The following is a 15,855-nucleotide window of genomic DNA, read 5'->3' on the forward strand; positions in this document are numbered from 1 at the left end:
TAAAAAATCCTGCCTTCGAAAAGCATGCCTCTCAGAGATAAATGAAGAAATAGAAGGATGTAAACATGGGACAATTTGGTAGATGTTCAATGAATACGTTAATTAAGCAATTTTCCCAAAGATAAGATGGTTGGTAAGAGCTGTCTGTGGGACATCGGGCCAGATGTGAGTGTGAGACTGGGTAGGTTGGGTCTTCCTTGGAGTTACAAAAGGTGGTGGAAAGAACAGGCCAGATTTCCCATGGGGTCTGGGACAGACCTGACTCGGCCAGAGCAACAGTACAGTGGGTGGGGCACTTACCCAGCACCCATATGATCCCCTGAGACTATCAGCCCAGAGTAACGCTGGGTATGGCCCCAAACCACAACAAAAACTTAAATTAATTAATAAAAAAGGAATTCTCTCAAAACACAGCAGGTGAAATTGAGTCTCAAATGATCTCACTAAGACTTCTTCAGTAACTGGGTTCTTGGGAAATTGGTCTATCTCCTGGTCACACTTGGTCTAGTATCTAGGGCTTAAATTCTATTATTTACACAGCTAAGACTTTGTCCCATTAATGCAGGTTTTTTTTTGGGGGGGTTGTGTGAGAGCAGTGGACCACAACCAGCTGTTTTCAGGGTCTCTTGGTGGGGTCTGTGGGATCATATGTGGTGCCCGGGATGGAATAGGGGTTGACTGCATGCAAGGCAAGTGTCTCAACTTCTCTGGCCCCAATGAAGTTTTTCTGAGCTGCTCTGTACATAGAAAAGTACACAAAAGCTACTTAAAAAATGAATATCCAATTAACGTTACCAACTTCAAGACCATTTTCTCGTTAAACTCACAAATCTTATTACTCTATTATTAAAGCTAGCAAATGTTGACAATTAGCATTTATTTTTAACAAGGATCTTACAGCTTAATTAGCTAATTTCCTTTAACATATTTAAACTGAATTATATATTTAATGCATTGATTTTCTTTTTAAGTAGCTCAGAGATCTAATTGTAATGAAAGACTTATGTAAATAACTATTGGAAATTTAATCAATCAGCATAAACAATAAAAAAATCCCCTTAAATGTTTCAATGTTAAAAATTTACTGAAAAGTTACCTTTATAATCCTCTTAAAATTGAAACTACAGTCAACTTATTTTGTTATTATTATTTGGGGGCAACCTGCAGCTGTGCTCAGGGCTTCCCCTTGGGTCTGCTCAGGGATCACCACTGGCAGGGTTCGGGGCTTCCATAGTGGCTCTAGGGATTGAACCCGAGTTGGCTGTATGCAAGTTTCAGCCACTGCAAACTGAAGTTTTTTTATAGCCACACCTGGCTTTGCTTAAGGATCACTATTGATGGGACTTAGAGGGCCGTATGGGATGCTGAGGATTGCACCTGAGTCAGCTGTGTTTCAGGTATGTGCCGTAACTACTTTTCTCTCTCTCTGACCTCCCAAACTAAATTTTCTTTCCCAGACAATACCAGCTTTCCAATACACAAATAACATCAGTGTACAGAGGGCCTAAGCATATCAACTACAGTGAAAGGATAGGGTTAATTATTCTAACATGGTAATTTAGCTATGCTGGCGTGAATGTGGGATGAGGCTCTCAACAAAGAAATTCTGGGATGGGAACCTTAGTTGGCCACAATCTGGAGATCATCTGTGATAAATATTGATAAAGGGCATTTAACCTTTACACTTATCTTCATAGCTCAAATGGTTCAATATTAGACTCTTAAACACCCAAGTTATATTTTCATTTATTCTGTTTAAATGTCTTGTGAATCAGAGAAGAACATTTCTAGAAATCTCATCTATATGAAAGCTAGGTGACGACTGTGAAACCTAATTTCGTGGAAATTTGTAGAAACCGAACAGGTTGCCAATAGCCTAATGACATAGGTGTGATTTCAGCCTTGAAGGTTTAGCTTTTTTCTTTGCTTTTCAATTTCAGGAATGGTGAAAGACTAGAGATCAAATTCCATTGCCAGTGACCTACTATTTAATCAGTCATACGAGGTAATGAAGCCTCAGATTAGTCCAAGAGGGCTTGGAAGAACTGCTGGCTTTGCAGCTGCCAGGAGATTTGGGTACAGTTGGACAGATTTGTGACTGCCTGAGAGACATGGATACTCCATGCCTTTCCCTTTCTGCTGTTAAGCTCTTACATGTTAGGCTGTTTCTGTTTAATGTCCACTGTAATAATATATCAATGATCTAGTAACTAAATGGGTTTTCGGAGTCCTGATAACTGCTCTAGAAAATTCAGTGGAGGGTGGAGGGTTTCTTGGGAACATGTGGAGGGTTTCTTGGGAACCTCCTGTAGCCAGTTGATAAGTACAGGCAATAGCCTGGATTTGTGACTGTTGTCTGAAGTCAAGGGTAGTCTTGGGAGGTCGAGTTGCTAATCTGTAGAATCTAATTCCCTCTCTGGGTAGGAAGTGTCAGAATTGAGTTGAATTCTCCTACACCATGATGATATAGTCCATGCTAGTATGCTACAGAAACTCTATCTGACATTATTCACAGAAATTAATTCAAATTGGATTAGAGATATAAAAGTAAAACCTGTAACTATAAAACTTCTTGAAGAAAATGGAAAATATACCTTGGAAATATTGTCTTTAGATATGACACCTAAAGCACAAGCAACAACAAAAATAAGTGAGATGGGGCCAGAATGATAGTACAGAGAATAGGGCATTTGCCTTGCATGCGGCCAACCCAGGTTTGATCCCCGGCATCCCATATGGATACCTAAGCACCACCAGGACTAATTCTTGATTGCAGAGCCAGGAGCATCAGCGGTGTGATCCAAAAATCCAAAAAAAAAAAAAAAAGGAAAGTGAGACTACATCAAACCAAAAGCCTTTACAGAGAAAACAAAAATCAACAGGATAAAAAAGAGAACCAAGAGAATGTGAAAAGAAGAAGAAAATTAAGGTGTATATTTTACAAAGGATTAATATCCAAAACATACCAAAAAGCTCATACAATTTAAAAGAAAAATACCTCATGATCTAATAAATGGATGAAAGACCCAAATAGACATATTTCTAAGTTAGACACACAAATGGTAACAGATACACAGAAAGAACTTAGCATCACTAGTCATAATGGAAATGCAAATCAAAAGCACATTGAATGTCACTCACACACACATACACACACACACACACACACACACGCACACAAGATACAGCTCAAGTGGCAGGGTACTTACCTAGCATGGATGAGATCTCCTAACCCTAGATCCCCTGGGATCTCCTAAACCTAGCATCACACAGCCTCCACCAGCACTGTGCACTTCCTAGCCTGAGAACCCCTGAGAGTCCCCCAAGACTCCCACACACCACAGAGAGGGTGGTCTCTATGTACATATAAAGACAAGAAATAAAGCTGAAAGAGTAATTAATGCTGGCAAAAATGAAGAGAAGAAGGAAATCCTTGGCCCTTTTGGTGAGACTATAAATGGTATGGCCTCTATAGAAAATAAGGATAGAACTACAATTTGATCCAGCAATTCTACTTCTGGATCTGTACGTGAAGGTAACAAAATCACTATATCCAAAAGGTAAGTGTGCTCCCATGTTCATAGCAGCATTATTACAATGGGGTGAAATGGATATATAGTTGTGGTGATACAAAGGAGTATTACTCAGCCCCAAAAGGAATGGCCGGAGCATTAGTACAGCAGATAGGGCACTTGCCTTACATGTAGCTCACCTAGATTTTCTCTCTGGCATGCCATATGTTTCCCTGAACACTAATGGGTGTGACCCCAAAACCAAACCAAAACCAAAACCAAAACCAAAAACAGAAGAAGAAAGTCTTGTTTTTTGCGACAACATGAATGGACCACACTAAGTGAAATAAACAAGTATTTTATGATCTCACTTTCAGTAGAATCTTAAAAAAAGCTGCATAGAAAAAAATACTCCATAAAAGTAATTTGAAGAGATGCGTAATTATATGTCTCATGCTAAATTCATTGCTTTCTACAAGGAATACGTATAGGAACCTGCCCAAACAGCCACAATCCAGAATATAAGGGACTATTATTCACTTTTGTCCACATGAATTTTACTCCTCCATACATTCTTATTTTGGATAAAGACCAGCATTCCTGAGACCAGGATACTGATCTTTTTTGCTAATTCCTTTCATACACTGATGCCCTCTAATTTTAAAAACCTGCATCCTACAGATTTTATAGTCACTGAAATGTGTGGCTCTTCTTTGAAATAGTCTTTCATGTTTGAGAGAAAATATTCTCAAACTCAAAAGAGAATTCCTTTGAGTCAAATTCAGGTCAAGCTTTCAGACTTTGTTCTTTCATTTACATTAGTACAGGGATCATAAGAAAAACATATTCTAATTACTGCAAAATGAAGAAGTCCCCTCAGAAACAATCACAGCAAAATCCTTTCATTAACTTTTACTTATGCAACTGCTCTATGTTTTACATAAGGAATTGGTAGTTTTAAGAAATGAAAAGAATCACCTCACATTTCAAAAGGAATTACAGAGCAAATGCTACCATCCAGCTCAACAAATAATAAAGCAAGATTAGTTCATTTCTTACCTGTATACTTCAAAGGGAAATCAGAACTTTTCCTTTGATCCTAAAGCATCCCAAATTTCCTAGGAAGCCTTATAAATAGTAAATATATGAAGATGATCTCTCTGACTCAAGCTACATGCTGGGCTATAGTTTTAACAGTTATCTGGCACATACCAAGGTCTCATTTCATTTTGTGACATGAGGATTAATTATCTTTCTGACATTTAGTGGTAAAACCAATTAAAACTCAGATACAGCACTTGTGTTTTAGTCAGCACCTATAATCAAAACACTGGCCTTTAAATTGCTATCAACTTTCTCTCTTCAAGTGGCCAAAGGTGTAAACTAGGGCACAGCAGGTTTTCAAAAACAAAACAAAATAGAGCAAAGTTTAATGGGCCTGGAACTGATTCATGTGATCATTTAAAAAAGACTGGGTTTGGAAGGCATTAGGGTAGGGTCAAGGGCAAGATGGTCTTCAAGCACATGTTGAATTTTGAGATCAAGAATACAACTAATGATCTCTACAAAGTGCGGGACGCTGGCAGGTAAGGAACAAAAAAGGGGATCCAGTAATTGAGCCAAAGCTTTAACCACTGAAATGGAAGGATAATTTCCACTGTGTCTCTTCCCTTAAAATATGTCCACTCACCCTTTCACAAGTTGAACCAGAGGCTCACTCTTGAAATCACACTTTAAATCTTTATGAGAGCAATTTTCAAATAAGTTCTGAGTCTAAACGATCACTGTATGACTGAAATGCAAACATGAAAGTTCCTAAGTTTGTAACTGTACCTCACAGTGATTCACTAATAAAAAATAAAAAAAAGCCCACTTCCCTGTAGAAGGAGGGAGACAGCAGAGACCAGGTTTCTTTTCTACTGAATGTCAATATAGGTTTATAATGCTGATTGGTGGTGTTCCCCCACCCCCACCCCCAAGTTCCTTTGTGGAAATGAAGAACATATTGTCAAAAATTCCCAAAGCTGCAGGGAGTAGACCCAGGAATCGCGGATAACAAAAACAATTTCTCGGGCTAGGACCACAGGTGAATCGCCTGGAAGCCAGAGCGCGGGCAAGGTGCTCAGACTGGATGAAGAGATGGAGAGGAGTTGGTGGCACGGGACTGAGACCACCAAGACGGGAAAATGGCCAGAACTGATGAAGGGGGTCCTTATGCCTGGGGACACCCTGGCTGGGTCCCAAACAGAGATCAGGAGGTCCCTGCTCTCCCTTCTCTGACACTCAGCACCCTAGGGCAGGTACTACCAGGAGCATCTCACTTGTCTCTTGGCCCGGGCGGACAGATGGACATACCTGCAGGAGGACCTTGTTCCCGTCGTGGTCCTCGGTCTGCCAGCGCCCCTCGCTGATGGGACTGCAGGGGTGGGGCAGGAGCGGCACCAGCTCCCCGATGTCCCTGACCCGGAACTCCAGCACCGAGGAGTCGGCGGGCACCGGGGTCTGGTCGCGGGGCAGCCTTTTCAGGGAGAACTGGATGTCCACGTCCAGGCTGGAGAAGACTGGGAAGATGCAGAAGTCGGCCTTCCTCTGGCGCGGGCGGCGCCGGAGCAGCAGCCGGTAGAACTGCAGGAGGTCGGGGTAGCTGTCGTGGCGACAGTAGAGCGTGAAGCGCACGATCTCCCTGCCGTAGTGCACGGGCCTGATGGCCCAGAGCGGGGTCCCGGGGGCCAGCGTGAAGAAGTCCTGGCTGCAGGGCAGGTAGGGGAGGAGCCTGCCGGGCACGCGCTCCGTGTGGTGGTGGCGCCAGGGCGGCCGCTGCAGGGTGCGGTGCAGCTGCAGGATCTGCTCCTCGCCGTACTCCTCCTGCAGGAAGAGGACCACCGCCAGCGCGGGCTGCGCCGCCCGGGGGGTCTGCCGCCGCCGCCGCCGGGACGCCCTCCGCTCGGAGACCCGGAACAGCTGGAGGTCTGGGTGGATCCAGGCCAGCACCTGGTCGATGGCCTGCTGCAGCAGCTGCGACGCCCCCGGGTCCGCGATGATGTGGATGCTGACCTGAAAGGGGTCCTGAGCCTCCTCCACAGAAACTTCGCCTGCAAGCAGGAAAGGAACACGTGCAAGTACCCCGAAGGGCCTCGGTGAGAAAAGCAGCGAAGCTTTTCACACTTTTTTCCTTCCTGTTTTGTACTTTTGTTTGGGGCTGTATGCAGCCGTGTGGTCCCAGGGAGTCACCGGCCAGTGCCTGGGGGCCACCTGTGGTATGGAGATTGGAACAAGGGTCAGTGGGATTCAGGGGAAGTGCCCTGACTTCCGGTACTGTCACTCCGGCTAGAGGAGCCAAACTCTCACTCAACGGACTGCACAATTGCTACCATTTTCCCATTCTGAGTGTGAGAATTATATTGCCCTACCAGGGTCTCAAACTAGACACCGGTAGGAGGGATGTGTTAGGAAGTGCCAGTGAGTACTTTTGAGAGAGCGGAAGCTGAGAATCCACAACTGGGCAGGGATACAGACCCGTTAGAGAGGATGCCGTGGCATTAAGTATGTATCACTGAATTTCTCCTTATTCCACATGTGCTGGAGTTCCACACCACTGCAGTCCACGTTTGCTCATGTTCACTGGCGTGTTTTGTTTATTCCTTTTAGCAAACACCTGTAGGTGCCTTTACACATCACTGGTGCTTGGCACTGCACAAGGCCTTTACTCGAATGGACAGACCAAGCCCTGTCTATTGGCATGTCCTGCCAACAGTGTTCCGCTGTTGGTGGTCTGGCTATGGTCATGCCACTGCCAGACACAGGAAAGAACTACATGGGGGTGTGGGGGAACACAGAGCTCATTGTTGTTGTTTGGTGGGGACACACCATCGGTGCTCAGGGCTTACTCCTGATTTTGCACTCAGGGAGCACTCCTAGCGAACTTGGGAGAGTGTATGGGGTCCTGGGGATCGAACCTGGATGGGATGCATGTAAGATAATGTCTTATCCGCCATCCTATCTCTCTGGCATAGAGCACAGAGTGCTTGCTATGAATTGACTGGAGTTGTGACTAGGAGTAGGACCTTGAAGGGAGCGTCATCATTGCCCTCATAATGCCGCTTCCTAGGGATCCGCCCAGCCCACATCCTCCCAGAACCCCAGACTCCTGGAATAGGCATGTTACCCCGCATACCTGTCAGCCCCTGCCCTACAATATCTTCTGCAAAATTTACGGAGTATTAAATTCCAGGTGGTAAGTTGATTAACTTGGCAACTGGGGGAAACAGTTGTCTGCAATATTTTAACTCAACTATTCAAACTTTAAATAAATCAGATAATCTGTTTAAAATAACTCCCATGATAGTGGAGTAATATGGTGGGCACAACCCCTAAATTCATATGGATTTAATAGGAGCGTGAGTCAATTCCAATTTAGTACCATTTGACCAAAGTATGAACAAATTTTTCTTAGGGGGCTCCTGAGAAGCTTTCTAGAGGAGACACAGTGTATGCCAGGGAGCTTGGAGGTGACATCTCAGGAACTTCAGGGTAGGGGAGATTGCCACAGGAGAGGTGAAGAACTGAGCAAAAAACAAGCACATTTGGTTGGGGGTGGTGAATAATTCTGAACCATAGCAACAGATGCAGTAGGAAAAATGAACCAGAGCCAAGGTGTACAGAACTTTTACTCTATTTGGTAGTAGTGACAAGGGATAATGGAAAGTTTTAACAAAGGGCTGCTGGGGTCAAGTCAGGTGTACTAAAGGCAAACTAGGAAGTTAGGAGATGAGTGAAGAGTCAGATCAGGCAGTGAGAGAGATTGCAATCTTGGTCCTTGTTCTTTATCCTACTCGTCACCCTGTTCTCTGCCATGTGACTTTTTGTAGTTCCAGTGAATGGTGAACTGCATTTCACCCCCTTGACATTGAATTAGACCATATGTCTGGATTCGTCAGTCAACAGTGACATGTTTTAGCTTGCCTTCTCATGCTTCTGACATTCCCACTGGAAGAATATGCTTGGACAAATCACTGATGTCAGAGAAGAGGGCAAAAGACATATGGAGCAGACAGCCTAGCTGAACACAGCCAACACCAGACACACACTGGTATACAGCAAGAGCCACCTAGCTGAGCCTGATCAGCTCATCCAAGACACACCAGAAATGATAAACTGTTGTTTTAAGCCATTTGGGGGAGTGGTTGTTCCACAGCATTACTTACAGATGCAGAGAAAGTCAGTAGGACCTCAGAAGAGGCTGGGAGGCACATGGACAGGCCTTGGAGCCCACAGGCTAGGAATTGGGAACAGGAAAATCAGGATGGGAGTGTACCTGGATTTTTTCAGTTTGAAAAACTGTCTGATGTTGATGTTTAACTGAGGCAGGAAGTAGGGGAAGAAGGGGAGGTTTGTGGAGAAAGATAAGTTCTACTTTGACTGTGTTAGCCTGAGAGGGTCAAAAGATTACCAGGAAGGAAGTGGGATATTGTGCTAGCCTACTGCTGAGTTGAATTCTAGGTTGAGCATTTTTCTTTAGACTAGTGTTTCTCAAACTTGCCTGACCATGGCACCCTTCCAAACCTGTTTCCTTCCAATGGCTCTCCAGTGCTGTGCTATGGCCCTCAATCATGCAATTTCCATCCGAGGCCCCTGGAGTATCGTGGGGCCCAGCAAGAGCCTGTGTAGCCCACCACTGCAAAATACTGTGTTGTTAGATTCTTTTTTTTTTTTTTGCTTTTTGGGTCACACCCAGCAATGTACAGGGGTTACTTCCTGGCTTTGCACTCAGGAATTATTCCTGGAGGTGCTCAGGGGACCATATGGGATGCTGGGAATCAAACCCGGGTTGGCCGCGTGCAAGGCAAATGCCCCACCCGCTGTGCTATTGCTCCAGCCCCAAGTTAGATTCTTATTTTTATGAAGCTGTTGGATACATGCATGTATCCATATTATTGGAATGATGAAAAATTTATCATGATGGTTGAAAAAAAATCAAGAATTCATAGATTATTCTGGTCCTTTCTTTTTTAAAAAATTGTATTTATTTTATTTTTAAAAAATTTTTTATCAGTGAATCACCATGAGTTACATTTTCAGACTTACAACTTTTTGTGCTTATTTTTCCGTCATACAATGCCCAAGTACCCATCCCTCCAATCTGGTCCTTTCTTTTCTTGCTTTTTCTCTTCACCGGGAGACTTTTCTATTTCATTAACCATTAATGTCACTATCAACAGAAGTGCAGCTGTGACACCAGTCATGAAAATGCAAACCAATGAAAATTTTCACCAGTTGGTAACTGTAGTAAAGGAAGGAGAAGGTACCAGAATCACTTATAAGGCACACAGCACTTTCTACGGTATCTTGATCACCTAATAGTGAAATGTGTAACTTTGCTAGTCACTGATGAACGCTCTGTGGCTGTAGAGTAAGGACAGCAGGCATGGCCCTTGCTCTATGCATGGCTAATCTTGGTTCAATCCCCGGCATCACGTATAGTCTCCCAAGCACCATCAGCAGCGATCTCTGAGCACCCAAAAATGTGGCCCTGGGGGCTGGAGCGATAGTACAGTGGGTAGGGCGTTTGCCTTGCACATGGCTGATCCGGGTTTGATTCCCAGCATCTGATCTGGTCCCCCGAGCACCGCCAGGACTGATTCCTGAGTACAGAGCCAGGAGTAACCCCTGAGCATAGCCAGGTGTGACCCAAAAAGCCACAAAAAAAAATGTGGCCCTGTGCCTCCCCCTCAAAAAAGAATGCTGGCTAAAAATGGTCAGAAGATGTTGAATAACATGGAAGTAAGAAATTCACTTGAGAAAGTTCCAGATGATTCCACAAAGAGCACATGCAAGAAACTAAATCTCAGTGCAGTCAGGCAGTATCATTAAGATCGTGAGGCAAAGTAATTGGAACTAGAGATTTTGTCTAGAACTGGGTTTCTATAAAAGGAGCCATTGGTGGAAGGAGGTATTAAGGTGATGGGGATGGTGTTGGAATGATGAATCCATGAAATGTACAATTAACAGAATTATAAATCCCAGTACATAAAAATGATAAGGAAGACGTTTTAAGGGGGTAAGCAGAGAGATAGTACAGTAGGTAGGATGTTTGCCTTGTATGTAACTGATCCAGGTTGGATCCCTGGCACCCCATATGGTCCATCAAGTCCCTCCAGGATTGATCCCTGAGTGTAGAGCTGGGAATAAGTGGTTTGGAACCCCCCCCCAAAAAAAAAACCCTCCCCTCCCACCTCAAGAAAGGAAGACAGGGGCTGGAGCGATAGCACAGCCTTGCATCAGACTGACCCGGGTTCAATTCCCAGCATCCCATATGGTCCGCTGAGCACCACCAGGGGTAATTCCTGAGTGCATGAGCCAGGAGTAACCCCCATGCATTGCCAGGTGTGACTCAAAAAGCAAAAAAATAAAAAAGGAAGACAGACACAGTTTCCCATCAGAGCTTCCCATCAGGCATTTCGAGAGCACGGGAACAGTCACTGTGCCTCAGTGCAAAGGGGCCCCAGGAATGCACATGCTTCTACCAGGGAGTCAAAGGCACAGGGACATACAACATGGCAATAATGCAAGCTCAGGGTGTTGATGGAGAGACAGGTCTGAGAGTGACTTCCGGTCTCCACTGAAAGAACCTGGAGAAGTTCCCACACTTTCCTGTTTCCGTTTTGATCTCTTTTTAAACACCACCAGCGACAGAGTAGAGTTCTAGGGCTCACCCTCCTTCAGGAAGAAGTGCTGCAGCTCAGTTTTGGCACAGGCCTGGCAGGTCTCTTAACTCTGTGGCATTCGTGAATGTCACCAGAAAGTTATGTCAATACTGGGGAGGCGTAAGCTTTTGCCATAGTGATCCCTTTTTACCCAAGAATTAAAAAAATTATTAAAGCACCATCGATTTACAAAGTGATTTATACTTGAACTTTTGACATGTGTTGTAGCAGTGATACCACAACCAGTGTTAATTTCCATCCAATGCTCCTGGGTTCCCTCCCATTCCTGCCCTCCGCCCCCCCACCAGCCTGCCATCTTGACAGGCACTTTTTGTGTTTCTTGATTTCAGTGTTGTTGACCGTGTAGTTTTGATATTTGTCTCTCCAGTTCTTCAACACCATCTTTGTTACTTAATCCTCTGACCTGGCCCTCGTTGCTTCTCATCTGTCTCTTCTTCCCTTCCTCTCTACTCTTTCCTTCTCTTCCCTATACTCTTCACCCCAGAACTTTTTCCATGACCCAGTGTGTGGGCATATAAACTAGGTATAGGGATCAAACATTACTGAAAATAAATCATAAAGAAATTTCTTTATTTTAAAATTGGGGGGTGTTGACCCTCAGACTCTCTGTACTGGAAAGAGTGTCTTTGTCCCGCTTTATATTCCTAAAGTGAATACCTCACTTCAACCACTGAACGAGGCCTTGGAGCCCCCCAGTACCTCCAGCATGGCCCGGTTATTCCGGGAATTCAGGTCTCAGCCTTCAGGCCTTTGCATTGAACTGCTGGTGGGTGGGGAGTCAAATCATCATGGTGGGGATCCCAGTCTCCTGAGCACTTTTATTTTGTGAGCACAGTTTGGGAGCTCCTCTGTCCCCCACCCCCCACCCTCACCCCCAAGTTTGCTCCCGACTCCAGGACATGCACATGGTCATACACATAAGAAAACAGGTATTCTACCTGCTTGAACTCAATGGAATCCTAACAGAACTCCACAAATGGGGAGATACTCTTGGTATGGCCCATTCAGAGAGCAGGAAAATTGAGGCAGCAAGTAAAGTGTCTACCAAGATTAAAAAGTGGTTAAGCCCTTGACCACAGTGTCAGAGATGTATGTGCATGCGGCCTCAGTCTGCAGACACGCTCCCTCTCCCCATCACTCACCGCAGAGCCGCAGCAGCCTCTGCCTGCACTTCCTGGTAGGCTGTCACTACTTCCTGCCCTCTACTGCTCACACGCTCCTGATTGGCTGGCTTCTCCACCGCCAGCCAATCGTTTTATGTCTTACACATCTCCTTCCACCCTTCCCCCTCTCTAAGGGAGAGGAGGCCAGATATGGGCCCCCAAATCAAAACAGCAACGAGGAATGGGCTTACAACAGTGAGGCATCAAAAAGGCTAGAAATAACTAGTGCTGGTGGGGACGTGGGGGAAAACCAAACTCTCATTCCTGATGGGTGGGGATGTCGATTAGTTCAGCCTCTACAGCAAACAGTATAGAGGCTTCTCAAAAAAAATCAAAAATTGAGCTTTCAACTTCAATCTCAGTTTTGTCATTTTTGCCAAGAGTCCAAAATCACTATTTAAAAAAGTCATTTGCATATCTGTCTCCATTGTAGCACTAATCACAGTAGCCAAGATCTGGGACACTACCGAAATGTCCAAAAACAGATTAGTGGATAACAAAACAAAACTGGGATTTATAGACACAATAGAATTTTCAGCTATAAGATGAAATTGTACAATTTATGATGTGGATAGAACGAGAGGGTATCATGCTAAATGAAATCAGGAGAGGAAAAAATACAGGATGCTGGCAATAGGCTCCGAGCATTGCTCTACAGAACTGAGTTTTCCAAGGAGGGTTTGGGGGTGGGGGAGGGATCTTGAGATCTTGAGATCCCCACTGGCAGGACTCCAGTGGTAGGTGTACAGCTGGAGCACTGTTTGCTTGAAACCATAACATTATAAATTGTGGCACCTGAATTAAATCTTTTTAAGAAGCTGTTGATCTTGGTTCTATCCGATACTGCCTATGATCCCAGAGCAATGCTAGGAGTGATCTCTAAGCGGAGTCAGGAGTAAGTCAGGAAGGAGCACAGTCAGGCCACCAGCTGTGAATCAACCCATATCATATATATATGTGTATATACGAATTTTATTATATATATGAATAAACTTTTTAAAAAGGAAAGAAATTTAAAAAATAAAGGTGACTCCTTGTTGGCACATGACCAGGCCTTTTTATTTGAGCACTCACCCTGTGGGCAGCCCAACTGGTATGGGCTAATGGACACCACCAAAGAAGTGGATGGAATTGTGAAATAAAAGTGGAGCGACACAACAAAGCCCAAAATAGGAAGGAAGCTTCTGGGCCTGTGAGGAGGCACAGTCCAGTGGAGTGTCTCTCTGGGCAGCACATCGGCCCCTGGAGAGCAGCCACAAAGGCCGTGCTGGAGCCTGCATGGCTGAGTGACTGCTTACGGCTTTGCAAAAGGGCTCCCGGGAGTAGGGGGCTGGGCTGCAAGGCAGTGAGCCAAGTTCCAGCGCATGGGCCGCTGGGAGGCAGCCGGAGGTCCTTTGGAGTAGGGTGCAGACGTACAAGCCCACATGTGTAGCAGGTGGACAGGGAGGTGGAAAGGGCCGGAATCCTGCTCTGAGAATGGTCAGGGGAGCGAGCAGAGGCTCTTGCATGTTTTGACCCCTGTGTATCACCCCAAAACAGAGAGAGATGGAGGGAGAGAGGGAGAGAGGGGGAGAGAGAGAGGGAGAGAGGGAGTGAGAGAGGGAGAGAGAGAGGAGGAGAGAGAAAGAGAGAGGGAGTGAGAGAGGGAGAGAGAAGGAGAGTGAGAAAGAGAGAGAGGGAGAGAGAGAAGGAGAGTGAGAAAGAGAGAGAGGCAGTGAGAGAGGGAGAGAGAGAGGTGAGAGAGAGGGAGAGAGAGGGAGTGAGAGAGGGAGAAAAGGAGAGAGAAAAAGAGAGAAAGAGAGAGGGGGAGAGAGGGAGAAAGGGAGAGAGAGGAAAGAGAGAGGGAGGAGAGAGAGACAGAGAAAGAGGGAGAGAGAGGGAGAGAGGGAGAGGAAAGAGAGGGAGGAGAGAGAGACAGAGAGAGAGGGAGAGAGGGAGAGGAAAGAGAGAGGAAGGAGAGAGACCGAGAGAGAGAGAGGGAGAGAGAGAGGGAGAGAGGGAGATGGAGAGAGGGAGAGAGAGAGAACACAGCATCAGACTACCATCGGGTGCTGGGTTACATACATCCCAGAGAAAATCTGCCTTGGTGGGGCCTGAGAGGCAAGCAGGTGTCCGAGGGGAGGAGAGGAGAGGTGAATAATTCATTGTCATGAAAAGCTCTCTGGAGAGGCAGCGGCCGCCAGGGGCCTGCTCTGCCTTTATCGTATCCATTACCCGCTCCTCTGCAGAGACACCTGCTCCAGCACTGGGGACTTGGCCCACAGGCGGCAGGATGGGGGCTGCCACAAAGCATTCCCGTGAGCTTGGAATTCCCAAGGGGACAAGGAAGAGAGGCTCTTTTCCCTGTAATTATGCACCATTAGGTCTTCCTCTGATAATTTGAAAACAACAAAAATGACAGTAGCCCAGCCCTAGTCCAGGGCTTCTGCATGGCACCACTGGACCATTCACCCTCCTTCCCCACACCTCCTTACTTGTCACTTTTCCTGCATGTGCACTATTTTTGGTCCTCAAAGTTTAACAGAATGTAATAAATTTAACAGGATATACATTTATATATAATTACAATCATTCTAAGACTTGTTACTGATTTTGGCATATTGAATATGCCATGGGTAGCTTGCCAGGCGCTACCATGCAAATATATTATAATATATCTAATTATAATTAAAAAAATTTCTGTTCTGTTTTTTGGCTTCCTGATTGTAGATCCAGGAGTAACCCCTGAGCATTGTCAGGGGTTACTCCTGGGTCTGCCCTCATGAGTTTCTCCTAGTGCTCAGGGGACCATATGTGATGCCAGGGATCAAACCCAGGCATGCAAGGCAAATGCCCTCCTTAACCACTATGCCCACTCAGGTCCCCCTTTTAAAAATTTGTCAGATACTAACCTAAAAGTTTTACATACACCACCTCACCCACCACTTCTGAGGGAGAGTTTAATTTCATATTTAAAACAAGACCACGATGGAGATTCATGGTCTCCACTTTTGCAGGGGAAGAGCTGGCATGCCACAGATCATTCATCTAAACAGTAACAGGATTCACAGGCCAGGGAAACAGATCGAAGGGCTGGAGCCCTGGACCTGACCCAGCACTGCCCGGTCCCCCCAGCAACACCAGGAATGGACACAGAGCACCATTGGATGTGGCCCCCAAAACAAAACGGAAGAGCAGGATCCTTCTGAAGGCCAAGTCTGTTCCCCTCACGACTGTTTGTGCCTGCTCTTCAAGCCCACCAGAACTCTGCCTTCATGGATGGGCTCTAAACGGTGGCTCAGCATTTTCAGACACCCCAGGAGATCCCAATGGGACTACACGAAGCATGATGCTGGGCAGTTTCTGGCAATCCCTGACCTGCGTGAGTGTCCGGACTGTGAATGTGCAGAGACGGAGGGACAGGGTGAGGATCCCTCTGCCTGTGATGGGCACTGGATTGCGGGATGCCCCCAGTTG

General features: G+C 45.6%; 1 protein-coding gene across 1 annotated transcript in view; it reads right to left on the reverse strand.

Moving 5' to 3' along the window:
- Positions 1 to 15,855, reverse strand: part of FAM124A (family with sequence similarity 124 member A) — a 61,891-nt gene that overhangs the window by 18,507 nt on the left and 27,529 nt on the right. Inside the window, exon 3 of the mRNA XM_055119530.1 lies at positions 5,868 to 6,604. Coding sequence (XP_054975505.1) covers positions 5,868 to 6,604 — 737 coding nt within the window. The remainder of the gene's footprint in view (positions 1 to 5,867; positions 6,605 to 15,855) is intronic.

Source organism: Sorex araneus, chromosome 1 (genome assembly GCF_027595985.1).
Source record: "Sorex araneus isolate mSorAra2 chromosome 1, mSorAra2.pri, whole genome shotgun sequence".
NCBI classification, from domain to species: domain Eukaryota; kingdom Metazoa; phylum Chordata; class Mammalia; order Eulipotyphla; family Soricidae; genus Sorex; species Sorex araneus.